We start from the raw sequence: 27,831 nt of genomic DNA, 5'->3' as shown, positions 1-27,831 counted from the left end.
GCCTTTTAGTTCAGCACTTGACATGGGCTTTGCTTGAGTCAGCTAATAAAACAGGTTCAAATAAAGCGCAGAAACTGATGGCATAGCGTGATAAAAAGGAGGAATGAAAAAGTTAATTAAAAAAAGTATATTTAATTGCGACGATGCTGGTCGACTAAATGTGTTTTATACTCCACGTTGCCAGAGGGCGCTGATGACTAAATTTTTCCTGAGCTACTTTCTCATCGACCAATCAAATCTGCCGTGCCATGCTGGACTCGGCCAATCAACGTCGACCGTGTCGTTTTTCAAACGTTGATATGCGGGAGCAGGGTTAGCGCTTTCTATCTTAGGTTAAGACCATTTTATATTTTTAAATCCAATCGGAAGGGTCCTAATAGTTTTTTTTTTGCTGTGTTTTAGGATTGAGGTAAGTTGAGCTTTGAAAAGCTCCTTTTATTTTGTCTTGAGTAGGATGGATTAATATACATGGTCCGCGTCTGTTTGAATAGTTGATCGTGTTCGACTGTTGACAAAACATTCGGTACTTTAGGCGATTGCCAATGCTAAAATATGCTACACGAATGACTCATGTAGGTCTACTGTATACTTTACTGAGCTCTTACGCGAGCATTTTAAGTTAATGCGAAGATTGCGTCGACCTATTTTGTTGTACGCAATTCACCGTATGCGTTTCTGCTGTGTTATATGTTTTGTGTGCTATATTGCTTTTGACAAGCACTTTCTACCTTATTGTTCATTTCCATATGAGCCCTTCTCATTTTCTGATGAAAAGAGATGTTTTATTTTATGTGCAACTTAGGTCCTGCCTTTTCTAATATTTCTAAATATTGTCTTTGTTCTCTCTTCATAACAGTTTCATAAAGCTTTTAAATGGAGTCTCGTTTTGCCCATCTTCGAGAGCGGGACACCAGCGTGTCAATGATGCGTGTGAGAAGGTCACGGAGAATGTCGCAGACCCAAAAAGAGAATCGAGACCGCACTGTGAATCAACGTAGGCAGCTAGACCAGATCTCAGAGCAGGACATCTCTTGTCTGGATGTCAACGTGACTCTATCGTCTCATCAGGACAAAACGAACTTGGATACAAAATCTTCTAAAAGTATGTTGTGTTTATAATGATGTCAAATTAAATTTTCATGTTTTGAATGCTAGCCATGCCTGTAATTTTAGACAAAGCAGTTGCAGAGCGAGCCAAACAGCTGGAGCGCTGGAGGGAACGTAAAGCTCTTGAGAAGGAGAAAGAAAAGAGGGAGAAGGAGCGGAAAGGGATATTTAAGACTGGTGTCTATCACCCAAAAAACACTCAGATCATTATATCTGTACCAGCCTTGTCAGTCAAAACTAAAGAGGTGAGGAAGAATCTGGTATTTACTACTCTCGTCTGATCTGTAAAGATAAATGGGCAACCTTTTCTCCTTGTTATTAAGACACGACTGAATGTTGATCCGGCACCAAGTGGCAGAGTGACACGATCTATGAAGCAACAGCAAGTGCAAAAAGTATGTCGCCATTTATCTAGGATTTTACGAATTGCACTAAATTAAAAGTTATATTGTGATTCTTTGTACCCCACAGCCGCTAAAGCTGCAACACCCAAACCAAGCAGGAAACAAAGGTTAGTCTTGACTCCGTTCCTGATGCTCAATGTGTGCAGCGTATACATGTATATATAAAATATTTTACATCTCTTTTGGTAAACCAGAAGCTGAGAAATCCACGAGAACTCGAACTGCTGTACAGACCAAAAACAAAGCTGTGGCTGGTAAGTAACAACACAGAACATCAATACATCATCACAGCCTATATTTTAGTCACTGAATTGTTTTGTTTTTTTAATTGAATTTTGATTGCAAGTGTAATAACATAAAAAAAACAAAAACGAACCCTTTCCCAAAAATACACCAAATACATAAAAACAACAAGAGTAATTAGGTCTTGCTTACATGTTTTTAGGATTTATAGGATCAAAAGTATAACAACAAGCAAAACAAACAAACAAAAAAATAAAAGTGAAGAAAAAATAACACAAAACAACTCAACTACCCAAATACTGGCTCAACCTACTATAACATTCCATTCAATCCCCGAAGGACTTGCAACTTTAATTCAAATTAAACTATCACCTCTGGGGTTACCAAAACTAATCCGTGTACTCCAAATAAGGTCAATTTTCTCCTTTTGGTTTCTAATACAGTAAGTAATGTACTCCATTTAAAATATTTCTTGAATAATTGCCAATTTATTAATGTAGGGGATTTGGCTTTAGTCACTGCCTTGTGATTCTTGTTTTTTTTTTTTTTTTTTTACTGGTTGCCAATAAGATGTGCATCAATTGTATATCCCCCTTTTTCTCCAACATGTTCATTTTGCCTAAATAAAAAGACAAAAAATCTGAGAGGTATTTGGATTTTAAAAACTATAGAGTCATGAACACTTTTCCGAACTTTATTTTTTATTTTTCTCATGTAGAACCTGCTCGAGTTTTGTCAATTAGATCTGTCAACAAACCTGCTGCTGCAGCCACCCCTGCTGTGAAAAACAAACCGACCAACCAACCTACAGGTAGTGGCAGCAAAAGTTTATCAGATAGTCGACATATTGACTAAACTTAACTTTTTCTTTAGTTGGGAGATCAACCAGAAGCAGAGCTGCTGCCAATTCTGTGGTGACAACATCTGGAAGAGCCATGACAAATGGTACTTGTTTAGCTACATGCTATAGAATGCTAATTGTGCTCATAAAATTTCAGAATTTCAACTTGTTTTCTGTCTCTGCAAAGCCTCTGTTTTAGACGAAGTTGATGTCAAACCAACTCGGTCAAATGTAAGTAACATGCTTTTATTATTATTTATCATTGTATATCCATGCTTTGACTTAAAATTTGACTTACAACTCAGTTTACTACCATTATTTCGTGACAATCCGCACTTGTATTTTTCTGGACTAGGGATGCTCCGATCACATGGATTGACTATGAATTTGTAATCAAAATGATGAGACCTTCTGTGTACATGCTGTGAAAACATGGACCATTAAATCATTTTCATACAGACGTTTTAATATACCTCTTCAAGAAGGCAAAAAATAGAAGGAAAAAAAAGGAAGTCAAAAGGACAACTGAAAAACATTTAATTCGACATGAGACGTTGCAGTTTGGTGAAGCTCTTGAGACTTTGCTATGTCTGTGAAATATTTACATACTGGCTGCTTGAGTCAGAGAGCATTGCATTTATGAAAGTTTCCACTCCGGATATTTTCAAAAGTTTCAGATTCAGGTGGCTAACGAACGTTGCACCCGTCTCCAAAACGGCGATGGACTCAAGTCATTTCTGTCTCCACATGAACGACTCCTGAGAAAGGCTGGTTATGTAGCTCGGTAAAATTAAAGATTATTTCATGGGGAACTAGCTTAGCGTTCGGACCCGCGGGTGTTGCTAAACGTCAGCTGTGTTAACACTCTGCTGTGGTCTCACTTTCTTGAGCCTGGAAAACTCTCCACACTCCGTCAAGTGTTGCTGCTTTGAAGGTGCTTCCCTGAATAGCATTGTCCCGTGCATGTGCTGCAGGACGCAAACTTTACATGACAGATTGAAAGAACTTTTACGGCAGACACGCTGCAGTGAGCACAGAGTAGGGAAGAGCAGACGCATCACAACCGGCGTGGCATCATTGCGCGTCACGTGTGATCGGTTTTGGCAATGACAGGTAGTGATCTTCATTCACCATTGTGCTGAAATCGGCGCATCCTTACTCAATAGATTGCCATGGGACAAAATTCTTGACATTCATATGATGATTCTTATGCATTTGTACATTTCTTTTGCTGTCTTTGGCCTATGAAGGAAACTGGTTCTCACAGGCTTGAAGAGCAGCCCTGCCCTTCTGCTTCTAAATGCGGTTCTGATGAGGATAATATGCCGGTGGACGTTGCTTCAGCAGCCCCTGAATCAGCACAGGTTCCCTCCTCATTTGCTCCTGAAGGATTTGTATTTGAAGCTCCGACAGGCTTGTCAGCCTTCAAGTTCGAGCCCATGTCTCTTCAATCAGAGGATGCATTCCTGATTCCAAGGTTTGACGATTATTCTCTACTTCTATGCAATTTATATTCATGGATCAACATTGAACTGCGAAACGTTTGAAGGTGTGAAGCCCTCCTGGAAACAGAAGCACAAGGCTGGGATGAAGAACATCAGTCATCAACGCAACAGAAAAACATTAAGGTGAAAAACAAGTACAACAAAATACCTGTAGTTTAATTCTCCTGAGTCTTGGCTAAATGTCCTGGTGGCATGATGCTTGTAAAAATCCATATATTAGCCACATTGTTGTATAAGCGCTAGGTTCAGAGTATGTGGGGAAAAAAGTAGCAGCTTGTAGTCTGGAAATTATGGAAGATTCATCCCTGGCAAACAGCTGCTTATTTTCATCTGCATGCATGACAACATTTGGAATCCCAGGTGTTCATTCTTTTTTCTTTTCCATGCACTAAATGTCCTGTAAAAGGAGAAGGATAGAGAGGATGTTGAGGAGCATCACTGCCCTCCATCTACAGAATGCCCTTCTGATGTGGGGAACATGTTGGTGGACAATGCTGAAGCGGAACCTACCCAGGATCCAGGATTTGCTCCTGATGGACTTGATGTGGAGCGCCCCCCATCTCCACCAGCAGAGGCATTTCAAACACCAAGGTTCCATCTTCTAATATTTATGCTGAAAACTTTGATTCCTTTTGTATTAAAATCCCATGTTCTGACTCCCCAGCCATGAGCTTACCACTCCCATAGCGTTGGAAGCTGAGCCACAAGGGGAGTCAAATGGAGCTACTCATCAAACATCTTCCACAACTGAGCCCACTCCAGAGAGTCCACTGGAATCAAAGCATGATGTTCCATACTTTCGGTGCAGTAGATGAGACCCCAAGCATGGTGTTATGTAACAAGTGTTTGTATGGTCTGAAGTATTGTTGTATTCTTTAACAGGTCTGAAATCTCCAACGAGACGGAGCGGCTGACAGCTTTGAGCGCTCACTGGGAGCTGAAAGTCGGAGACGAGTCTATACCTGAAGAAAGTATGCATATGTGACCTCTTTCCCCTCAAAAAATACTGAGCATCCTTGTCATATTATGTTTGCTTTTTATATTTTGCCTCAGTGCGCGATCGCATGCGAACAGCTGTGGGTCAGGCACGGCTGCTTATGAAGGAGAGATTCAACCAGTTCAGTGGTCTCGTGGATGACTGTGAGCTGCAGCGTGGTGAGAAGATCACCACCTGCACTGACCTGCAGGGGTTCTGGGACATGGTTTACTTTCAGGTGAGTCTCTATTGACTCACATTTTAACAACACAATACCAAGTACAAACCCAGAGAAGTCTGAAAACATAAATCCATTTTAAAAAGTACATTTAATGGCCTTCTGTTTTCCAGGTTGAAGATGTCAACAAGAAGTTTGTGGCCCTAAAAGAAGCAGAAGCACGAGGCTGCCACCACCTCGGCAGAGAAAAGTAGTGAAGGTGATAACTCTTAGATGAAGTGTAAGACTGAGGCATTGTTTTTTCCTCCTTGAAGCACATGCATAAATCCACTTGCCATGCTTTCCAACAATGTGATCTTGATTGTTGACAGTTACAATCTTAACTTGTGAGTAAACAACTTTGTCCATCAGCAAAGCTCAAACAGTCGTCGGCAGACGGTTGCTGTATTTCTGTTGCTCTTCAAACTTTCTTTTCAAACATACATGCTTTTAGCTTCCGAGGCACATGAAATTATGTGGTTGTCTGGATCTGTGTTTGGGTTGTAAAACGATTACAATGTCCTCCCAAATGCATGGGAAGTCTTTATTTCCAAGCTGCAGCATCACTGTCTCTCCTGAATTATTTGACAGAAACCTGCCACCGCCCCTCCCAAAGCAGCCGGGACCAAAGCAGCCGCCAGATCTCGCCTGGCTGCCGTGAAAGCAGCTATGAAGGCCAGACAGCTGGCAGCTGAAGCAGAGAAGATGATGGGTTCTTCTGGTAATACAGAGAGTGAGTTCACCATGAGCTGCGAGGAAGCACGACCTGCCGAGAGTCCAGCCAAAGCCTCAGGTGAAACATCTTGTATTACCTGATCATAGATCATGACCAAATCTCTTGCTTCATCTTTGTCTTGACTTTAGTCAAAGACAAACCTGTGTAACTAGTAATTGACCATGTTTCACCATCCATGTTTGTGTGTAGGTTCTGTGCGGAGATCCAGCCGACTGAGTGCTGTTGCACCACCCCAAGACTCTCCATGCCCCAACTTTCTCACCCCGAGAAGAGTGACTCGACACTCACATGCTTTGATGCAAACCCAAGAGTCTCCTGCCCAGTCTTTCCTCTCACCAACACAGCCGCGACTTGTCCTCAACATAACCCCAAGTCGAGCCGCCAGGTCCCAGTGTGGTACCCCTCAACGCAAAGCAAATTTAAGTGTGAACACGGCCACTTGTAGCTCTCCTCTCAGAGCCGCACCGTCAGACAACAATGAAAAGCAGCCCGAGACCGCGATCTCAGAGGAGAACGAGGTGCTGCTTCCTGAAGTGGACACTGGTGCACCCCTTCATCCCTCCAGTTCTGCAGTGGAGGAGGAAAATAAGGCCACCAACACCGACCTTTGTCTTTCAACTCCCAAGGCCTCTCTGGCTGTGGGCTGCTGTCCTCCTGCTGTGCACGAATCAACAGATTGTCAGACGCCAGACCTCTCAGTTGTTGAGGTAAAGGGAACTTAAGTTTGAAATGATGACACATACTGCCATACTACCAAGACTAAAACTTACAGTTGTTGATCATCCAGAACCACAATAAGTCAGATAACTACTTTATGTCTGTCTTTTGGCAGGACGCCCCTGGGCTGGACTTTGAGCGTTATCTGCTGCCTACAAACAGATGCAGCATGTCTCCTAGGGATGCCATTTTGAATGCCTCACCTTTGAATCTTGATGTGGAAATGGAAAGTCCAAGATGTCAGACAGAAGGCCAACAGGAAGCAGGTATGATACAAATTGTACTTTTAATTTAAAATGGTAATAAAAAACTGAAAAGCCTAATGCGTGCCTTGCTTTAAATATTTCTACAAACATCATTATAGAGATCCTGTAATGTATTTACTGTTACTTACCGTTGCCCCTTTTTAACAGTAGCAGAAGAATCAGTGCTGCCCTCTGTGTTGCCTCTGCAGTCACCTCTGCCACAGGTAAAACTTTGAACCATCTTTTCTATGAGAGAAAGTAGCAGTTTTCATGCTGAGTTTTGATCTATACTTATTCTCATTCTTTTAGGGTCAGTCAGCAGAGAATTGCCTGCTTCTCTTTACCCCAAACTTGAGGGACAGGATACGAGAGTCGGTCTGTCCCAGTGACCTGATGGTCTTCACCCCTCCTCTCTGAAAATTGTACATATTTTTCTGTCTTTGTTTCATAGTTGAAGATTGTATTCATTTTTTTAACTGCTGTATTAAAATAGCAAAAACAGTAACATCTCTGCACGCAGCTCAATTACAGCTTGGATTAGACATAAAAATATTGATAAGAAATTGGTGTCATTATCATTCCCAGTATTTTATCATTTGATTACATTTTGTGGTGTTTTTATATATGCCTGAAAAAATTACCAAATTTGTACTTTTATACAAATAAAATACATTTAAAACACGGCATCCTTAACTGAGATGATGATTTTAATGAACATATATAATCAATAAAAATAGAAATTGAACATGAAATGTCTAGGACGGCGAGAAACAAGAGGTTCTGATCTTTAAATGGAGCAAGTCTCTTAATCGTTTTGACAACATTAGTTCAAACAAATTACTATTCATTCCAGAACTGTGCTCTGGTGCAGTCTTTAGTCCTGACTTATGATGTCCAGGTTAGCCAGGTGTCTCATGGTGGGTCTTCCATGTGGACAGTTCCAGGGTTGTTCAATCTCACCCATGTGAGTCACTAGTTTCTTCATCTCACTGACGTTGAGGGCAGTGCCGATCATCACCTGAGGGAAAAGGATGCGCACACTCTAATGCGAGCATTTTAGAAGCCCAAGACATTTCAAGAAGAAACTCATTTTAAAATCACCACGAAAAACAATGTGTTACTATGACAACACACTTATGGGCCTAAAATGTTGCAGCCTGTTGTCCCATAACACATTAAAAACATCACAATGTATTTTTCTAATAAAAGAAAACTTAACTCTGCCACATGCTATGCAGTTATAGTGAATATTTTGTGCATCAATAACACGCCTAAATACATCACTGACTTTTCATAAATCCCTCTCAGTAATATTTTGGTATGTAGACAGACATTTAACAAATAGTCAATTTAAATATTGGAATAATTTTTCACACAATCATAATGCATCACAATTTTACAGTAATGGAAAAGAATTACAGAATAAGTGCTCTGAACATGACTGAGATTTTAAATGAAGTTCAAAAAATAAAATAAGGTCAAAAAAACAATTATTTCACTTATTAATTTTTTTTTTATTGCATCAGTAGCAAAGCTCAGCAGTAGATGGCGCTATTGAACAAATTACCGACGATAAACCAAGTTGTCCGGCACCACAATTGTCTGAATGAGCGCTAAAGGCCTCAAATGTCCAATAAAAACTAAAAAACGATGAATTGAAAGAAGCCAGAAACTCACTGATTTGCGACAAGCTCTGGAAGCAAACATCTGTCTGACCCGTGATGGTCGGCACATGACGCCAGGACAGTCACTCAACATGAAGATCAGCTCTTCGATGTCAGAGGGGCCAAAGGTCCAGTTTTTACTGGTAGGCAGCGACACCAACTTCACACGCTCCATCACCTGAGCTATAACAATAAGGATGAGTTACATTCTGTTGCGATCAATAACCATCTTTACTTTAATAAAGGATGTTCACACCATCTTCGTCCACTTGGAACTCAAAGCCATTTTTCCTGAAGATCTCAATGTTTTCCATCAGGATGCTCTCGTTGACTGCGGTAAGGTGAAGTTTCTGAGGGCTGCAAATATTAAGAGGACCTGGCTCGATTAGAGTATCATGAAACTTGACAATTCCTACATTCAATCATAACGCAATTTAAAGCTCATCTTTGAGCATTTAGACACCGGAGGAGAACATACAAACTCGACAATAAAAGCTAAATGTTCCACTGAAATGTTGGAATCTGCAGCCTTATGAGGCTGCTGCTCTAGTCGTGACACAACCATCCAAGTTATGAGTCGTATGCATGTATGCAACAAAGTGAACTCACGCGATGAGTTTCTGTCCTTGAAGCACTGTGTGCTGCTGCAGCATCTCAAAGTTGTACTTCTCATCCGTCGCATGCTGGTCGATCATGAAGATGTCCGAGTTGAGTTTGGTGATGATGAAGCCCAGGTTAAACTGACCTATTATGTCCATCCTTTTGAACATATCTTTGCTGTAAATGAAAAATAATCCATCAAAAGCTGTGCTTATCGTGAGAGCAAATTGGAATAGATTTAACTTGTTTCCTAGTTTGGGAATATCAAGTAAAAATTTTCCTGTTCTGCCAGCCTGACCAACCCAAGTAAGCCTCTCTGCTTACGTGTTGTTGTTGGTGCCAATCACGAGTACATAAGAGGCTACACCTGCGAACAGATTCAGCATCAAGGCTCTACCTGATCTCCTTCTTCAGCTCCTCCTCAGCGCTGTGGTTTTCACCAGGGTTGATTTTGGCCCTGAAGCGCCTGTACTGGAGATCCCCATGAGCCTTCCCTTTCTGACACTCATGTAGCTTCCGAACTCTTTGAGCCAGCTCCTGCAATGAGAACTGCAACAGCACCAACTTCTTCTGTAAATACACCGGGGTGTCCACTGCACAGGAGGAAGAGTCTTCAGTTGCACTGTCCGATGAAGCGTACGGGGCGTGTTTTCGGGCTCTTTTGGCATCAGGACTGTCGCTGCAGCACTCATTTTGTGACTCGGCTTCATCTGGAAATGCTGATGTTTCCATTTCAGTTTTAACCTCTTCAAAGATTCGCCGAGGAGACTTTGATGGTGTTGGTTTAGTTTGTTCAAAGCGGTTCTGATAATTGGCCTCTCCTTCATCTGTCTCAACAGAGTTATACTTGAATGCATCCAGCACTGATGTTGGTTTCGCTGAGCATGAAGTTAATTCTCTCGTGGCTTTAAAAGAAGATTTCATGATTGGATTTCGGTCCAGAGAGGGTTGTCCTCCACCCCTGAAGAAAGACTGAAGTGTTTTTTGTTTGGGGACACTGCTGTCCGCTTTTGTCACCTTGTTCTTGTCAGAATTAGAGCTTTGGTAACTTGAGAAAGCAGCCTTCAGGCCAGCCAAGCACAGTGACACCTTGGAGCTGTGGGCTGCGGGCTCCACGCCAGCTTCAGAGTCTTGCACACTTGGATCAGACAGCACCATCACACCTGGTTTAGAGTCTGTTGTCTTACCTACAAATTGGTCAGAACATTGTGATACATTCTTTTCAATGCAAATACTGCGATCTTACTGATGCTGAGTGATGGGGTGGAGTTGAGGGTGAATTTGTTGACCCCACTTTCAAACATGCCGATGAGAGAAGACTTCAGTGTCGCCAGCAAGAGCTTCTCCTCCTGAAGGAAGATCTGCCTCTTGTCTGGAGTGACGTTCACATCAACACAATCTGTAAACACAAAGTCTGTCTTACTGAATATTATTACACACTACAATCTTGCTTTTGATGGGTAATACTCCTACCTGAGGCAACAGTGATGTTTAAGGCCACAAATGGATATTGGTGTCTGTTGTACATGTGATAGACTTCATTTACTAGTTTGCTCACCTGGAAAATAACAGATTTTGGTTGCATTTGTGCATTATTAGTAATGTATATTCAAAACACATCATAATTCATTCATAAGGCTTCAGAAAGATATTAAGCATGTTGTTTATCATGTATGTCTACCAACACCAATATTTCTTGAGTATTATCAGGTGCAAAATTTGAGAGAATATTGTTATTTTCTTAATCGTATTATACAAAGTGGTTGGCTAGTAAGGTTAAGGTTCGGGGTTCATGAGCCTTTATATAATTGAGTCCACAACTTATTATACTCTATAAACATTAACTAACACATTATACACTTATACGTCCCTTGTACAAAGTTGTACTTAAAAGTTGAGAACCACCACTACAAAAATAATGTTTTTTTTTTCTGTCATTAAATTATTCAAAAGAATTTTGAATTCTGCTGCTCCTTCTTTTAAGAATAAAAAGCTGGTACACTTTAATTTTTTTTAACAACATTCATTATTTTATCACTGTAAACTGTTTATTTTACAATTATAAATTACATCCTCAATTCATTTACTAAATATGTCATTTTATATTCCAGTTCCATATTTACATTGAACCACATTGAAATAAACATTCCAAAACCTGAGAGAAGGCACTGAATCAGTCAAATAATCTGTAATCATCTTGCTCATTACCTTCAGAGGATCACATGGTCGTTTATTTATGAAAAAAAACTGTCTGTCAGTGGCACTTCTTCCAACTCCATGTTCCGTCTGAGAGATGAATCCTGTGATGCTGCGGAAACAAAACATTGTGTTAGTGGTTGGTTTCTCTCGATGTACACAAGAACATACACTCACCAAAAGAGCTCATTTGGCAAGTCTGCATTCCTCAGTCCATATTCTTCCAGAATATTTTCAGCAGGAGAAACCTGTTCAAAGGGTTGAAGGCTCTGCAGCTGTAGATTAAGAACATTGGCCTTTTGTGTCACAATCATTTGAAATAACACGGTGTGGCAGACAGAAGTCTTAATAAAGATGTCACCTGTTTGGGGCCAAATATGGCTCCAATGTTATCCCTCATATTTTGGCTCCCACTTGTACTAACAACTGTGCTGCGTTTACCCTGTCCGGCTTGGTTGGCACAGGTAATACGCACTCCAGTAGAGATAATGCAGTAGGACTGCAGGACATGAACCATTTTGGTAAACTCCTGAAGAAACATTCCAAGACATTTAGACACATCCATTGTAAGAGAAGAGGATAGTCGGGAAAGTGACAGTCAAATACCTTTTTGATATTGCGTTGAAACTCCTTGTGTCGGACAGGAAGCGTGTAGAAGAGATTCTGCAGGCTCACAGTGGTCCCTTGCTGCCGTGGTTGAGGGAGACGCTGAACTAGGTGCCCTTTATGGTCAAATACTAGCTTCGTGCCCACTTGGCTATCCTCATGGCAGGTCAGAACACTCAGGTCACTGCAGCATCAAAGCACAAAACATCTGTCAACACCCAAGAAGAAGTCTTGGCGCAAATAAAAACCACTACCTTAGGGCACATAAAGAGCTCAGGGCTTCACCTCTGAAGCCAAAAGTTTCCACATGGATAAGATCGGAAAAATCCCTCAGCTTTGATGTGTGATGTTTCAATGCTGCAGGAGAAGAACAGTAAAGCTTTGCATTGTGTTGATCTAGCCATCTTAATTTATATATTGTACAGGCACTTACTTAATCCCTCAAAGTTGGCTTCTGCCACTCCTTTGCCATTGTCTGATACTTCCACCAATTCGGCTCCATGCTCTTTCAGCTTCACATCTACAAATAAAACACAAATAATAACTAAAAATCAAATGCTTTTATTCAACTGCGCGGGGTTACAGCATGAATACGACCCCTATCATTTCCCACCACATATGCAAAAGTGGTCGCCTGTATGTGAATCCCTTACCAATGTTGGTAGCTCCTGCATCAATGCTGTTCTCAACCAGTTCTTTGACTGCAGTGGCCAAAGTCAGCACGACCTGCCCTGAACAGATTTGGTGAACTGAGTGTTTGTCAATGGCCTTGATGGCTCCTGCAGGTTCAGAGCTGTAGGTGAAACGGTAGCATTGTAGATGATGCTCAAATGACAAGGTTTACTACACTCGGCCACTTACCAAATATCCGCCATCCCTCCTCAATTTTCAGTGCATAAATGTTGGTGCAGAGGTACAAAATACTGTTGTTAGTAATGGCTTCAATGAAAGTGACTCTGGACGTTGTAAACATTCGGCAAATGCGTGTGCCGCGCTATCTGCGTGGGTCGTTAGAGCGAGTCACAGCTGCGCAAAAATACGCAGAAAAAAATGACGCCCAAATAAATATATAGAGTTAAAAATTGGGCAGTTTGATATACGATAAAGTTTATAATACATGAATTATAGCGTTTTTAAACTGACTTTAAAATCGAGAAATCTCCTGGTTTTCATTTCGCAGTATGTTTATATATTACGTTTTTGAAAACATGCAACAGTGTTTCGTGTATTTAAACTGAATTTAAGTGAATGGGTCCGGTTGGTCGCCATCCATAGTCGGTATATGTTCAAACAGTTTCGGACACAAGAGTTGGAGTATTTATCAAATAGAGAATTCAAATGGTGGTATTCCATTAAATATCAAGAAAATGAGAGGAATAATAAGATATACGCTTTCACGGAGCCCAGTTGCTTACCTTATCCCACAGTTATTGCAGTAGCATAGATATTTTGATTTAAACATGATAAAATAAAAATCTACTTTTTCAACATTCTCTAAAGTTTTTTTTTTTTTTGTTTTTTTTTTTATCAAGTCTGTATGCGGGTATCTTTCAGCAGTCCACTCACAACAGCTACTGCATTGAATAGAAACGCGCAGTTTGGAAAAAGACTATCCAACATTTTTTAATTCAAGGTTTGTGCCAGATGTCATACGTGCGATTTTATTTGGCATGTCAGACACGACATCATCGTTTTTAGCAAAAGCTATGTCTTGCTGTTTCAGTACATCGCAGTGCTTGTATTTTTAATGTCACTTCGTATATTCTTTTCATGTCCTTAGGCGAAGACTGACTCCAAACACATAATGAGACTGCTGAGTAATCAGATATGGGTGGAGTACATTCATGGAAACGTGGATTTGCGGTTAAGGTAATCACCATGTAACTGTCATACATATTTATATTGTTTTGTGCATGGTGAGAAGAAAAAAGAACATAAACATGTCATCCAATAATGTTTACGTTGATTATTTCATGCCTGTTTCTACAATGCTTAGCTGGTACTTGTTTAATGACTCTTTTTTTCCTTATAGAGATGTGATCGTTTTGTTGTTCATTGCTACATGCTTATGTATATGTTAGTACCTTTTCCTGTCCATGTAAATACATGTGTATATGCATGTGTATGAGCGCATGCATACTAGTTTCGTCCCTTAAATTGTGACAGGAACGTGTGTGTGTCAGTTTTCATATTTTTCTCAAAATCCTGAGTGATGTTGGCATTCTCATACTGCGTGATTATTTTCAAACTACTTTCCGCAGCGAGCTACCTTACTCGTGTTTATAGTCTGCATTTGGAGGGAAGACACTAGTCACGCAGACGCACAACCGAAGGAGCGACAGAACCAGCCAATGGGAGCTTTCCTTTTAAAGCAGGTACCCGGATGTCCCCGTTGGGCAATTAGCTACGTCATTGTTCACCGCCGGACACCCGCTGAAAATACGGAATGGATTTACAACCGGTATAAATGTTTCCATAACATCGGCCAGGTGAGAGCGAGGTTAACTATACTGCGTATTGAGGTTTTTGGAATTAGCCGGGGTCGTTTTGGTGGACTCGACGAGCCGGGGTTTGTTGTAGTAGCCTTACACCGGCTCTCTGTAATGTCGGAGGCTAGCAGGCGCACACAATCGCCGGCGTCGAGCCCCTCCTATCCCCGCTGGCTCTACAGGCCAGCGCGTAGACCAAACCCGTTTATTTGAATTAAAGAACGCATATAATTGATAAAGGCGCTCGTACAGGAGTCTATATTGTTGTGTAGTGGTTTAAACAATGCCGTGTCTGCTAGCAGAGTTAGCATCAACATGTTCGCACTGCACGTTAGCTTGCGCTTTCGTCAACCTTTGCTGTTTCCATGGCGCCCGTTCATCGCCCCCGTCTTTACCGCCCTGCGGCGCCGACTTGTGTTTAGTTGTCCTGTAAAGTCGGAACGGACACCCCGCTTTGTGTTCATTGAAGATTTCGGACTCGTTTTGGTTGAGTTTAGTGGCGCTGCGTGTTAAAGGCCTAGCTAGCCAATGTGAGCAGGTGGGAGGGAACAGCTGCCGCTCCGCTTCGGTTTCTTCATCCGGACATTTAAACTAGCCGCTAAACACCCGTGTTGGTTGAGTCGGTCGCAATCGTGTCGAACGGAACCATTTTGGCATCCAATTTACTGTGGGATCCAATACCAAACTGTTCCTACTGCGCTGTAGCTAAAGCGGGGTTTTGAGTTCATACAGTAGATGGAAACGTGGTAAAATAGCCACCACCACGGAGGCTCACGTGATGAAGCTGCGAGTTCTGTAACGGTTAAGGAGCAATATCAGTGATTTTGATGTTGCTTTATTCGAAGTTGCGTAGAAAACACGTACTGATAATTGGATCAGTAATTCCGGAGAAGACTGTAGTAACTAAAAAGCACCAAAGGTGGCGTTAGTATTGCCATTTCTATCCCCCACGGACTGTCTTTTTAACAATATTCTATTGAAATTTGCCATTTATTATCTAACTTCTGAGAGTCTTAAGTTGCTTGAATTCATACTGTACTCCATGTTATTGAATTACCTTTGTTTACTCAAACAACCACCCAAAAACCCATGGCATAATGTCCTGAAACTGCCATGTGACATTAATTATAAGTTATTATCATTATTATAAGAGTGCTCTTGAATAACACATTAAGGGTTTGTTTTTGAATGCACAACCGAATACCTATGGCAGTATATTGTGTGGGAGTATAAATTCATAGCAATTTAATTACTCTAAATGACTGAATTTCATTGTAGTTCACAGAGGCATTTTAATTTAGACACAATGTATTATTAAGCACATTCAGTGTTACTTTCTGCACTGTAATATGTAGTCAATGCATTCATCATAGTTGTTGATTGGTTTCTTGAAACGTATTTTTGTTGCTATATTGTCATTATACTAAGGTAACAAATAGTTGTATGCATGAAAGAATTTAAAGCACAGGGACAATTATGATATCACACAGTCCGTGGGATGGCATCATAAACAATAATAACAACAATAAAGTGAAGTTCTTTGCCACAGGAGGCATTCTCCATCTTAACCAAGTTGTTGCCCTTTTTGCATGTGATAAAACAATAATTTATCATGACAACAGTGAGGTAGAGTGGATCAATAGAGTTTTATAGTAGGTGTCCTTTGGCTAAATATTGCATGATCGACAACGTTAAACTCGTGTTTTCAGGTTTGTATTCAGATTGTTATATGGCATGCCCACTGACTTGAATAAATAGGTTCATTATTTTACTCTTAACATTCCTTTGAATGGTCATCCCAGATAATTCCACTATTGTGTCAAGAATTCAAGAAGAAAGAAAAATAAGTCATCGTCTTAAAGCAATGGCCTTTAAGGATGGTCCTCTAGGTAGTACGTTCTGTTCTTCTCATTTATGTAACCTCAGTTTGGTGATATTCATAGACATGGAATATAAATACAGGTGTAGATGAAAACATTCATTCAAAAATGTAATCTTTTTTCATGATTCCCCTTGAGGGCAATGAAATGACATATCAGGTGTTCAGTAACTTCATGGCACTTTGATAAATTCTATATGTTTTTGAACCTGGAAATGTGTCCCTGAATACATCAGAACCTCTTTCCCGAGGGCTTAATGCAAACAGGTCGTATCTGCACGAATATGAACCGGCTGTGATGCGCCTGGCCATGTTATAGATGTTTGACGAGATGTCAGCTGTATTAAGCTCCTATTATGTGCTGTGCTGACATCAGGACTCTCTCCAGAGCTTTTTACCCAGCTCTCAGTCTGACACACGATGTCTCTTCTGTTTAAAAAAAAAAGCACAGAATTCCAAGTTGCTGAGGCAGCTACAGAGGTTCGCCGCCTCATCCTTGTGGATTCGCCCAAGCTGTAGTCATCTACAAATTTGACATTGATCTTGTAGTTCATCCATTTCCAGTCATTCTATACCCAGAATACAGTATGTAGCATGGGCTGGATGCCATTCTGTTTGGGATGAGTGCATTCAATGCAGAACTGAAGTTCACAGGCATCATCCGTTTATCACTGCTGTCTTTTTCCAGATGCTATGGCATCTAGGGAGAGCAGTCTTGGTATGTCCACCGGTATATCTGTGGCTAAGTATGGGAATTGGTGCTGATCCTGGTAGTGAAGGTTTCAGGTGCCTCGGCACATGCCATTCAAAGCATTTCAGCACATACAGCAACATATCTGTCATCTTCTTGATGTGCTGATATTCTTCTTTTTTGTTTTAAATTTAAATTAAGTTCTTTTTTCATGATTTATTGTAGATCATGATCTTTTCAGCCATCCAGGATTTGTTAAGCGTCTTCTAGTCATTTGTACTCGTTTTTTTTATTTTCAGGTTTCTTATTCTATTTTTCAAAATGTCTTGGTGTCTTTCACATTTTTGAAGGTCCTTAGAACCTTGACTTTCGCCTGCCCCTGTGTCTGCTGTCCATGATCTATGCTTTTTTTCCATTCTGTCCTTTACTATAAGCAAGTTCCTATCATTGCTTTTGCATTTCTGTTGTTGTATGCCATCTTTTTATTCATCATTTCCAATAATGAAGCTGGAGCAATTTCTGATCTAGGAAGGGCCTCTGTAATAAATTGAAAAATATGGCCTTTGAACACTCAACCATTTAAGGGACATTTCGGTAACACGTGTTATTAATCTAGTTGGCTGTTGGTGCCAAGTGTCTTTATCTTATATTCCATGTTGGGATTTACTTTTGTCTGTTTTATTTGTAACAGCATGTGTTTTTTCCAGCCCCTATACTGTTGTGACACTATCTACTGATGCAGAATTTAATAACATTATGATATTCCACCTACAGCAATGAACGATGACCATTGTTGACAGATCTTCAGAGAAGTCTGACCACGAGTCAGTCGGGTGCAATAGATCCACCTTCACCAGTGGAGACGTGGGGATGGACGGCAGCTGTTCAAGCAGTTGGGCAGTGGGTTCTACTCTGGCCAGTGACTCTCCTCGGCTGAAGGCTCCTGGAGGCTTCATGGGCCCAACGCCTGCTGCTGCGATGTACAACAGCACACCAGCCTCAGTGGAAAGACCCAAAGAGCAATGTAAGAGCAAAATCCCACAGCTGTTATCTTTGTCGGTTAGCTCTGACTTATCCTTGTCATTAATTAAAATGTTGAATTATTGAGGAGTGCAAATGTTGCCTTAAGAACCATTGTTGCTATTTTTGTCACTGAATATTTTCCCATCTTGCATAATACTAGTTGAGTGATGCAACCAGCTGCTTTGACAATTGCTCCACCCCATGCCTGTAGAGGAATTTCAGCATTTGCTGTAATCGTGCAATGTAACCCCAAATATTGTTGCGACGTAATTCAAGTGTTGCTGTCTGTTCAGTTCACCTCTAACAAACAAAAGTGTTGATTTAAATTTTAATGGTTTCTTATTTGCAGTGATGAGCAGTGGTGATGGTATTGAGGTGCCCCAGAAGGTGTTGTTCCCCCCTGAGCGTCTCAGTCTGAAGTGGAACCAAGTGCACCGTATTGGCGCTGGCTTGCAGAATATGGGCAACACTTGTTTCCTGAACTCTGCCCTGCAATGTCTCACCTATACTCCTCCACTGGCCAACTACATGCTGTCTCGGGAGCATTCCAAAACATGTGAGGCAGTGGTTTCTAACTTCTAACTTCTTCTAACTGTGTCTCATATTTTCCCCTTCGCACTGTGTTGCAGGTCATGAGCCAGGATTCTGTATGATGTGCACAATGCAGAACCATATCATTCAGGTCTTTGCCAACTCAAGCAATGTGATAAAGCCCCTTGGGGTTCTGAATGAGCTCAAACGTAAGTGAATGTTAGTGGTACCAAGTTGGTATTACCCTTCTGTGTTTAATAGTTTTTTTGGAGGGAAGTAATTTTGGAGGGAAGTTCCTTGAGTTCACTGATTTGCTGTTTTCTCTAAAGGGATTGCAAAGCACTTTCGCTTTGGCAGCCAGGAAGATGCACACGAGTTCCTGAGGTACACTGTAGATGCTATGCAAAAGTCCTGCTTACCTGGATCAAAGTAAGTTTTAATAAGCCTTTCTGTTATTTCTTTTAGTTGTTTTTTTTTGTAGTTCAGGGCCTTAGCTCATGAATTATGCTCCGGTCAAGACGATCGCTCTTAACCATTGTTTTATTAATATATGTGAACATATGAATGTCTCCTGTCATTTGGTGACTTATTTTACACATATTTGCATGATCAGCCTGCGTCTTGTGTAACTTTCCAGAGTCATCTGTGCTCCATCGTGCAGTTCATGGTTGTAAACATTATCCTCAATTCTGCTGTGAATGAAAGTAAGCAATGAATCAAACATCCCAGTGTCATGACGTCACTGCGTAGAGTGGACGTGCAGCATCTGACCCAGGGATGCTGGGGGCTGCTTCTTCATCCTCAACAGTGACAGAAACCCTACATCATGCATTTCAAATGCAGACACCTGCACTCAAGATATATTTGCAATTGATTATCTTGTTATTCTTCAGTTTATATTCATTTTGCTAAACCAGCTAAGCAGTTATTGCTTTAATTTGAAACAGAGAGAGGACTCTTAAGGGTGCCTTATTATAAACATTGTTACTTCCCGATGTGAGAGGCGGCTTTTGGAGTACGTTTCCTATCTGGACCGTTACATTAACAAGCAAACATGAAGCCACTTTGCTAAAGCCACTTTGTCTCCGGGATTGTAGAATGCCATAGTGTCCACAGTTAGTGGAAGTCGGGTTTAAATCAGAACCACTCTGGCGTCTTCAATTTGTTATTGCTGCATTTTCTGTGAGAATGTTTGTGTCATCGTGTCACAATGTCTGTCAATCATTTGTTTTGTCTAGACTCGACAGACAAACGCAGGCAACAACTTTCATCCATCAAGTATTCGGTGGCTACCTAAGGTCAAGAGGTACAAAACAATTTCATTTTTAATGCAATCTTTGTTGTGTTCCACATTGCTTAAGTCACATGATCTGTTTTAACCTCCTTCAGTGAAATGTTTGAACTGCAAAGCAGTCTCTGATACATTTGACCCTTTCCTGGATGTCACTCTGGAAATCAAGGTAATTTTACACATTTTTAGGGAAATGAGAGACCTTTGATTTAGTTTATGGTGCAGTGAACAGTTGACTTAATTAATTTTCTCACCTTGCAGACGGCGCCCAGTGTCTCCAAGGCCCTGGAGCAGTTTGTTAAGCCAGAGCAACTAGAGGGAGAAAATGCCTACAAGTGCAGCAAGTAAGGAGATGGCAAAAATGGCTTCAGATTGGGCAACTCATCTGAAGCATTAATTAACTTATAACATTCTTAATTTCTGGTTATCTATCTAGCAATAACTTCTCCCTTTTAAGCTGCACTATTGTGCTTAGAGTTGAACAATATGGACAAAATTTCACATCTCGAGTATTGCATGGCGTGATTTTGGAAGGGGACCACACTATTAGTTTGTTTGTTGGAAGCGGTCACACTTGGAGCGATCAAGTCCGGCCAAAGGAGCAGCTTCGAATGAAGCTGATGCTCCTCTAACTTGACCACAAACCCTCTCTGGCATGGCCGCGGTTTCTCTCAGTACACTCTTTGTAAAGTGGGCATGGAAGTGTGTCAGGTGTTGAAACGAGTTTAAAAAAAATCTCCATAATATGGAGGGGGACATTTTTGGCCACTAAATGAGTTAAACGTGCAGACGTGAACGACGGACAGTATGCTCTGCACTAATATTCCTGCTCTCCGCTCTGTATGTGTGAGTGTCTGTCTCACTCGCTGCGCTGCATCCCAGGTGGGATTGGCTGATTGGCTGATTTCAGCTGTAAATCATTGGCAACCTTAGTGACGATCGCGGCTGCCTTTACATAGCAGGATGAGTCGGGGAAGATCTAATGTTGTTGTTTGTGTGGTGTTCATATCGTGAACATTTTTAATTCATTCATGTTGCGTTGTGATAACAATGTATTATTCAGCCCCTTGTGCACTGCTGATAGAGCCTCCGAGGAAGGAAAATCGATGATGCACACAAAATAATCCAATCTGATTAAAAAAAAACGTAATTTGCTTGATTTTTTTTTTTCCCCTTTCCCCTATCCCTCACTGTTCCATGTGTAATCATGGCAGGCGTTATCCGCCTCACTTCTGGTGAATTTTGTGCATCTGCTGAGATAAGACCAGCCGTGGAGGCGGCGCTTCAGTGGATCACCTTCTGCTGAGTGACACTGGCATTTTGTACCTTTATGCTGATGCATTTCTAGCTAGTAGGCAGCTGATACACATATGAATGAATACTTTATTTATGGTAATATCTATTCCCAAATCTAAAGTGTAACCGAAAAATGGATTTAGAGTTATTTGTCTGAAGACTAACGTGCATACATGTGCTATTCCTAGATGCAAGAAATTGGTGACTGCCTCCAAGAGATTCACCATCCACCGCAACTCCAATGTGTTCACTCTCTCGCTGAAACGCTTTGCAAGCTTCAGTGGGGGCAAAATCACTAAGGTGAGGAAAAACATTTGAGTCAAAGATGCTGACTTTGTCAATGTGAGCGGAATTCCGATGACTTCGATGAACATTTCTGTCTTCACCAGGATGTAAAGTATTCAGAATACCTGGACCTGCGGCCTTTCATGTCTCAGTCCCAAGGGGAGCCTCAGCCCTATGCACTCTACGCTGTGCTAGTCCACTCTGGATTCAGCTGTCATGCTGGACATTATTTTTGCTACATTAAGGTGTGTTGCAGCTCAACTTTAACATTGCTTACAATGTTTCTGACGATGATCTGTATTGCAGCCATGATGTCTTCTGGCCATTTTGGCCACAGAGCATGTTTGATAATCAGCTCTGTTGAACTTCAGTGACACTGTCAGCAGTCAACTGCCTCTTACCTACTGCTCCAGCAGTTAGAATAGATTTCATCCCCCTAACTTCCCACTGTGAGAAATACGCAGTAGAAAGTGGATGATGTGGACGCCAGTTTATGTTCACTCTCAGGTTAAAACTAAGTGCCAAGACCAACTATAATGGCCAAAGTAACTTGGCAGGCAAGTCTCGGGTCATGGGCTAGTGACAAATACCCAGTGGATGATGGTGGTATTGGTTCCTTTCTATAGCAGAGTTACTGAAATATGCTGCATGGGATTCCTAAGCTTAAGGGTGAAATATCATTTTGATACTCTTTGGTCCAGAATTCACTGATATTGATGTTTATACCTCAGTAACGTGTGTAATGTTGTGTCTTTCTGCTTGTGTTGCTAGGCGAGCAATGGCCAGTGGTATCAGATGAACGACTCGTCGGTTGCTGTGAGTGACCTCAGATCTGTTGTGAATCAACAAGCCTATGTCCTCTTCTACATCAAGTGAGTCAGCCGATCACATACCTCACATTATTCCCTCACGTCGGTTCCTGTGCTCACATCTTACAAATCCTGTCACCAGGTCCGGTGATGTCAAGAAATTGGGGGATTGTGGCAGCATGAACCAAAATGCTCTCATTCCTGGTCAGTCATCGCCACGGCCGGTGGTTGTGTCGCGCATCAACAATTCTGTGCACCACAGCAACATTGGCTTCATAGGACCCCAACTACCCCCTCACATGACCAAGGTACCCTCCCCTGGCATTTGGTGTTGTCATGTATAGCTTTCTCAGCATTACTGACTCAAACATGTGTGATAACATTGGCGCTTCTGTTTTGGGCAGACTGCTCCCTACATCAATGGCAATGGCTCTCTGAAGGAGTATGCCAACACCTCCAAGCCCAGCTCCAGCAGCAATGCAGGGAAGCCCTCATCCTCTTTCGTCCCTCACTCTGTTCGAAGGGCCACGGTGATCCCCAACCAAGACAAGCGTCAGAAGGTTTCATTTCTCATTGGTCAAGGCAAACCAAACCATCTCTCCTCCTCGTCTCACAGTCAGCCGTCAGCAGCCAGCAGCGCCTCCTCAAGCAGTTCGACCTCCTCTCAGTCTACCTCAGACACTTGTTTAGCTCCCGCTCAGCTCAACCACGTCAATGGCACTTCTTGCACTAATGGGGATGCCCGTACTGGTGGCAACGGAGACTCCTTCTTGGTTCCTTATAGCCACGAGTCTTCCGAAGAGTCGGATCAGGAGAACAGCAGCAGTCTGAGCAGTGACTCTGTCGAGAAACTTCCTGGTCGAGAAAACGGCGCCGGCTTGGAACGAACCGCCTGTGCAACGAGCGGGACGTCGGAACCGCACCGAAACGGATTCAATGGATCCAGTCACAGCAACTCTACATCCACCCAGAACGGACAACACTACGATCATGAAGTGAACGGTCACAACACTGCGGAGAAGGTGAGCCCAACATTCAGCGTCGAGGCGAACAAACCTTTGAGTGTTCCTTGTGTTTCTCAGATCACTGCGAGTAACAGTGTCCCGCCGTCTTCTGCGGCGAACGGTGTGTGTTATGGACTAGACGGCGATCATCAGGGACCAAGGTGAGACCTTCATCTTCTTTATGTCTACAGTGGACTGACTGACATGGATGCGATGGTCCAAGCATCTATGTGACACTTCCTAACAGTAGTGCGTCACCTCAGGAAGTGGAACCACAATAGAATATGTCTAGGTTCGATGGCACACATGTAATGAAAACCATTTTTTGTTTCTCCAGCAAAGATGTGCTTCCTTATGCCGCTGCTCAGGCTACTGCCGTCCACCCTCCAGCTGACAAAAGCCAGTGTGTCTTTGCTCCTGATGCAAGGGCTAAAACGCTGTCTGAGTTCCTGCCACAGCAAACGGCGTCCTCTGCCGGCAGCTCCCCCAACACTGCCACGGCCACCCTGACACAGTCAGTGTCGTCTGGCGATCCCGAGTCCAACGGCCGGGGCTCTGCAGCTCCCGCCGCCTCATGTGGCAGCTCCCAAACCAACGGCCCGTCAGCTGCTCCACGGAAGATGGTCAACGGCCGAGGCGAGGCCAAGGATCCGCAACAGGCCTGTGCCTCTTCAGCTGAGTCAGACAGACGTGCAGACGCAAAGGAACAGCTCCAGTCCAGCTCCCGAGACGAGGACAGGCGCTGCTCTCGGGAGCGTGAGAGGAACGCACGGTACACGTCTGACTGGAGCCGGGACAGGGACAGGCACTATCGAGACCGCAGTCGCGAGCGAGACAGCGATGGTGACCGCTACCGGCACCGGAGGGAGGATCGCAACTACCATCATCGCTCGTACAGGGACCATTACACCTCCCGGGACCGCTACTATCGGGACTTTGAGCCCGAGCGTCGCTGGGACAGAACCCCCCACCACCCGAGGGAGCTGGACCGAGACAGGTGCTCCCACCATTATCACTATTATCACCATCATAGCCGATCCCGAGAGGAGTGGGAGCGCGAGCGTAGGTGGTATGGCTCTTCCAGCCGAGAGAGTTCCTGGAGGTGGCAGCAGAACGGTCACGAGTCTCGAGGCGTGAAGGACAAAAGTAACGGCAGGGAGAGAGGCCACTACTCTTCAAAGGAGGAGACAACTTCCACTGCTGCCAAGTCCCGGTGCTCACCGCCGCATGCCTCGTCGGCCGCCATGGATTCAGCTGCTAATGGGGATTCGAATCACAGGAGGTCCAAGGTTCTTCTAGGAAAGGAGAGGGAGGACAGTCCTGAGGGCCACCGCAGTAGAAAACACAAGAAGAGCAAGAAAAAGAAGTCCAAAGACCGAGACAGGCGTCAGGAGAGCGGGTCAGTGTCTCCACCTCACCCAAAACTAGCGTAGGCTTTCATTCAGTCTGAAATTGGAAAATGATGTTTGTTTTTTTTTGTTCTTCCAGAAGCTCCGATGTGGATTCAGAGCGAGCTGCAGAATCAAAACGGAAGAAGAAAAAAAAGAGGAAGCAGCGAGATAGTGAGTCGGAGCAGAGCTCCGGACCATCCCACAGCCACAAGACCAGGAGCAGCGAGGAGCGGGAGAGTCGCAAACGCAGACACTCTGAAGTCGACCCCGTTAAACACCACAACGATTGTTCTCCAGAAAAAAAGTCCAGGACGGAACACTTCAAAACAGACGACCATCACAGTTCACACTCTGCTAACGGCCACTTGAGCACGAGCGCAGGTATCGCCGAGAACGCTTCTGGAGGGTAACCAGAGTTTCGGAAGCGGCTTTGAGGGTGACTGTTTTTCTTCCACTTGTGTTTCAGGAAACGGTTACAGTGGGACCAAGGGCGACTCCCACACATTCTCCTGTGGCGTCAGCGGAGCCGCAGCACACTGACTGTGAGTGGGCTGGTTCGACCTCTTGTGTTTGTTGAAAGATTGCTCTTCTGAAGTTCCACTGAAGCATGTGGGATTTAGCTGGGCCGGTGTCCCACATGCGCCGGTGATTCAGGGTCTCCTGGTACATTTTCCAACGCGTGGCTCTTGTAGCAACTTGTGCCTGATGAATGTTGAGTTTACGGCACCATGTTGACCCGCTCTGGTTCATGTTGGACTTCACTCATGCTAGTTTAACTAGCTGAGGACAACCTCTGCTATAATCCCACTCTTCATCACCTTCTGTACCGTCCCATGTGCGTCCGGGTCAGTGCACTGACCCGACTCTCCTCTTTGTTTCAGATTCTCCAGCCACAGCAGTGGAATGACATCTGATTGACGTGGTGCTTCATCGTTGTATTTTTACCGATTCAATAGTGTTTTAAATGTTTCAAATATTAGTTTTTATATCGACGCAATCCACAATTCTCGGACAAGAAGTAAAATAATGAGAAATATTAATATATACTTGTATGAACTCAAAGCTTGGAGCTGACTCATCTGTGCTGCTGCAGCTCAGCGGATCTCAGGACTTCATCCTTTGTAGATCTTTTACCTGCTTCGCAGAAGAATCGGGACAAAGGGAATAGATTTCTTTAAGAAGACATGGACATGTCAGCAGGGCTGCAAGGTTTATGGATGACCTGGATCCCTGGAGGAACGACGGCAGACAGATACCTCTCCATGTTTGCCTGGACACACTTGAGGACATTTCTTGCTTTTTTTTTTTTTTTTCTCTCCACTGAGTCATTATTAAACTCAGACAGAGCTTTTCTCTCTGCAACGTGTCTTTCTGCTCACATTCTTATACTTAGCCTCTTTTTTAACCATCGGCTAATGAGAGTCGAACCTTTGTTCCTGCAACGGACCATGTGTTTGCTTTTAAATTGAGATTCATGATTGGTGTCTTGTAGCGTCCTAAAGACAACTGTGAAGTTAATTTCAACTGTACTATCAGTTATTTTTACATGTTAAGATCCTGTATCAGGATTTGTCTCTCGCTTTTTCAGACTTGTGTTGATTCGCTAAATAATCTCCAGCTCAAGTCACGAGTGTAAATTGCTTTTTGTTTTCAAATTTGAAGCTGATTTCAATAGTTTAGCATGTCAGATTTATACATTGTAAGGTAAAGGCCTTAAAATACACTTGTTGATGTCCAACACGACCTTTTGTTCTGGGTTTCTTTGAGTCAGCCGGCTTGTTTCCTGCTCTGTCTCTTGACAGGTGTGTCTTGAATTTTCATCTTGCATAACTGGGACTGCATCTTATTGCCACTAAATTGTTGTCCCCGAGAACCATTTGATTTTCCATACTAGTGTGACAAAAAAAATTCACAGTGAACGAAAATCTATTGCAACATTGTCTTTCATTAACGTTTCCCTATACTGAATTCAAGTGTAAGTTTTCAAAGAAAACAAACTCCTCAGCACAAAAAACCCTCCTGAGTTCTGTATAGCTTTTTAATTTTTTAATTTTTATTAAAACTTCATCAAACTTCATCAAGTGAAGAGAACAGTCATTCAATATTTCAGTTTTGGCTCAACGTTGAAGACCCACCAGCTGTAGTTGAGCCAACCAAATATGGGGTGGAAATGATTGTCATAAACATTTCTTCAGTGTTCTGCTCTCAGTGGTCTTAAAAACCCAATCTGGCTGCTGGACTTCTCAGTGAATTGCAAACCAAAGTCTGTGGTCTTAAACGTTTGGCTCTGACTGTATTGAAATTCAAAAATGAGAGGGTTCCTTGCACCTGCAAACTACTGCTGCGTTCCACTTGTTTTTGATGGATATTGTTTCGTTCCCACGTCTCATCAGGGAGCAGCAAGCAAAACGAACCCGTCATGACACCGCTCAGTGCTTATGGTGCCAAATGGAACACAGCCCTGAACTAAGAACATCCGGATGTATGGGCTCCTACTGTTCACACAAGAGAAAAACATTCTGTACAGTATATACACGTGTCGAATGTAAATCCAACTTGAAGGACAAATAAATACAAACACACATGATCACAGTTGAATCTTCTGATAGTCGACAAAGAGATGCGTTATAGCTTATCGGAGGCTCCCTCAGAACATGGTTTCACTTTAAATATATCTGCGCTTTTACCCAATTTGACAGTCTTACTAGTGTTCTGAAATTAAAGTTTTGCATATAGTTGAGGTTACGATCAGACCAGCTGATTCACGATCGCGAGGTTTCCTGTCCTATAAAATCAAGTTGAAATGACCGGGTATAAAATGTGGAACCAGAAGAAAGTGCACATCCTCCGGCGCACAGCAGAGAGCGCTGTTGATGCAGATACCGCAGAGAGCGCGTCCTTCAGCGCAAGTTACTCCCGTGATGAATTGAACCCAACTTAGTCTTCATCTCTCCCGTCCTTCACCCATGACAGCTCTGCTGCTCACAGTTGGGTCGCTCCAGATGATGTCCTCTATTTCTTGTTGGCTATTCTCCTCTTCCTGGTGGCCAGCATGTCGTAGAAAGGATCCCTGCTGATGCTGGCT

The 27,831-nt window shown here is 42.7% G+C and overlaps 4 protein-coding genes across 6 annotated transcripts in view; 2 read left to right on the top strand and 2 right to left on the bottom strand.

Annotated features, from left to right (window-relative positions):
• Positions 1-272: 272 nt before the first annotated feature.
• dlgap5 (discs, large (Drosophila) homolog-associated protein 5) lies at positions 273-7,787 on the top strand. Its single transcript, XM_053847636.1, is given in 22 exon segments — positions 273-409; positions 857-1,102; positions 1,174-1,352; positions 1,431-1,502; positions 1,579-1,618; positions 1,706-1,765; positions 2,473-2,565; positions 2,628-2,699; positions 2,783-2,826; positions 3,846-4,072; positions 4,145-4,223; positions 4,507-4,691; positions 4,765-4,902; positions 4,983-5,071; positions 5,154-5,314; positions 5,428-5,479; positions 5,482-5,513; positions 5,885-6,086; positions 6,219-6,736; positions 6,862-7,012; positions 7,160-7,215; positions 7,301-7,787. Coding segments are annotated over 21 exon segments (2,787 nt in total). The 5' UTR covers positions 273-409; positions 857-873; the 3' UTR covers positions 7,409-7,787.
• Positions 7,111-15,032, bottom strand: pms2 (PMS1 homolog 2, mismatch repair system component). Of its 2 annotated transcripts, none has more exons than XM_053847649.1 (15): positions 12,919-15,032; positions 12,711-12,850; positions 12,491-12,577; positions 12,312-12,414; positions 12,058-12,241; positions 11,813-11,980; positions 11,629-11,726; positions 11,464-11,563; positions 10,729-10,813; positions 10,502-10,654; positions 9,653-10,442; positions 9,265-9,432; positions 8,912-9,012; positions 8,669-8,838; positions 7,111-8,009 (listed from the first exon to the last, which is right to left on the bottom strand). In XM_053847649.1, exons 1-15 carry the CDS (start codon positions 12,930-12,932, stop codon positions 7,866-7,868), a joined length of 2,505 nt encoding a protein of 834 aa, XP_053703624.1. In that variant the 5' UTR covers positions 12,933-15,032; the 3' UTR covers positions 7,111-7,865. The 2 variants fall into 2 exon arrangements, 1 of the variants encoding a protein (XP_053703624.1); XR_008412830.1 differs by having other exon boundaries at positions 7,861-8,009; positions 8,669-8,833.
• usp42 (ubiquitin specific peptidase 42) lies at positions 14,432-26,881 on the top strand. Its single transcript, XM_053847627.1, has 18 exons — positions 14,432-14,546; positions 17,891-18,140; positions 18,489-18,695; positions 18,769-18,879; positions 19,000-19,099; positions 19,909-19,976; positions 20,060-20,130; positions 20,223-20,305; positions 21,446-21,557; positions 21,647-21,787; positions 22,314-22,414; positions 22,494-22,659; positions 22,756-23,373; positions 23,434-23,516; positions 23,693-24,754; positions 24,844-25,127; positions 25,213-25,288; positions 25,628-26,881. The coding sequence occupies exons 2-17, from the start codon at positions 17,900-17,902 to the stop codon at positions 25,284-25,286; spliced, it is 3,522 nt and encodes a 1,173-aa protein (XP_053703602.1). The 5' UTR covers positions 14,432-14,546; positions 17,891-17,899; the 3' UTR covers positions 25,287-25,288; positions 25,628-26,881.
• Positions 25,883-27,831, bottom strand: part of LOC128748706 (cytohesin-3) — a 28,784-nt gene continuing 26,835 nt past the window's right edge. The window contains exon 12 of one of the 2 annotated variants that reach the window (XM_053847670.1): positions 25,883-27,831. In XM_053847670.1, the coding sequence (XP_053703645.1) occupies positions 27,759-27,831 (73 nt within the window). In that variant the 3' untranslated portion in view covers positions 25,883-27,758. The other variant, XM_053847662.1, reaches the window with a different exon arrangement.

Source organism: Synchiropus splendidus, chromosome 1 (assembly GCF_027744825.2).
Source record: "Synchiropus splendidus isolate RoL2022-P1 chromosome 1, RoL_Sspl_1.0, whole genome shotgun sequence".
Lineage (NCBI taxonomy): Eukaryota > Metazoa > Chordata > Actinopteri > Syngnathiformes > Callionymidae > Synchiropus > Synchiropus splendidus.
This window is presented reverse-complemented; position numbering and strand designations above follow the sequence as displayed.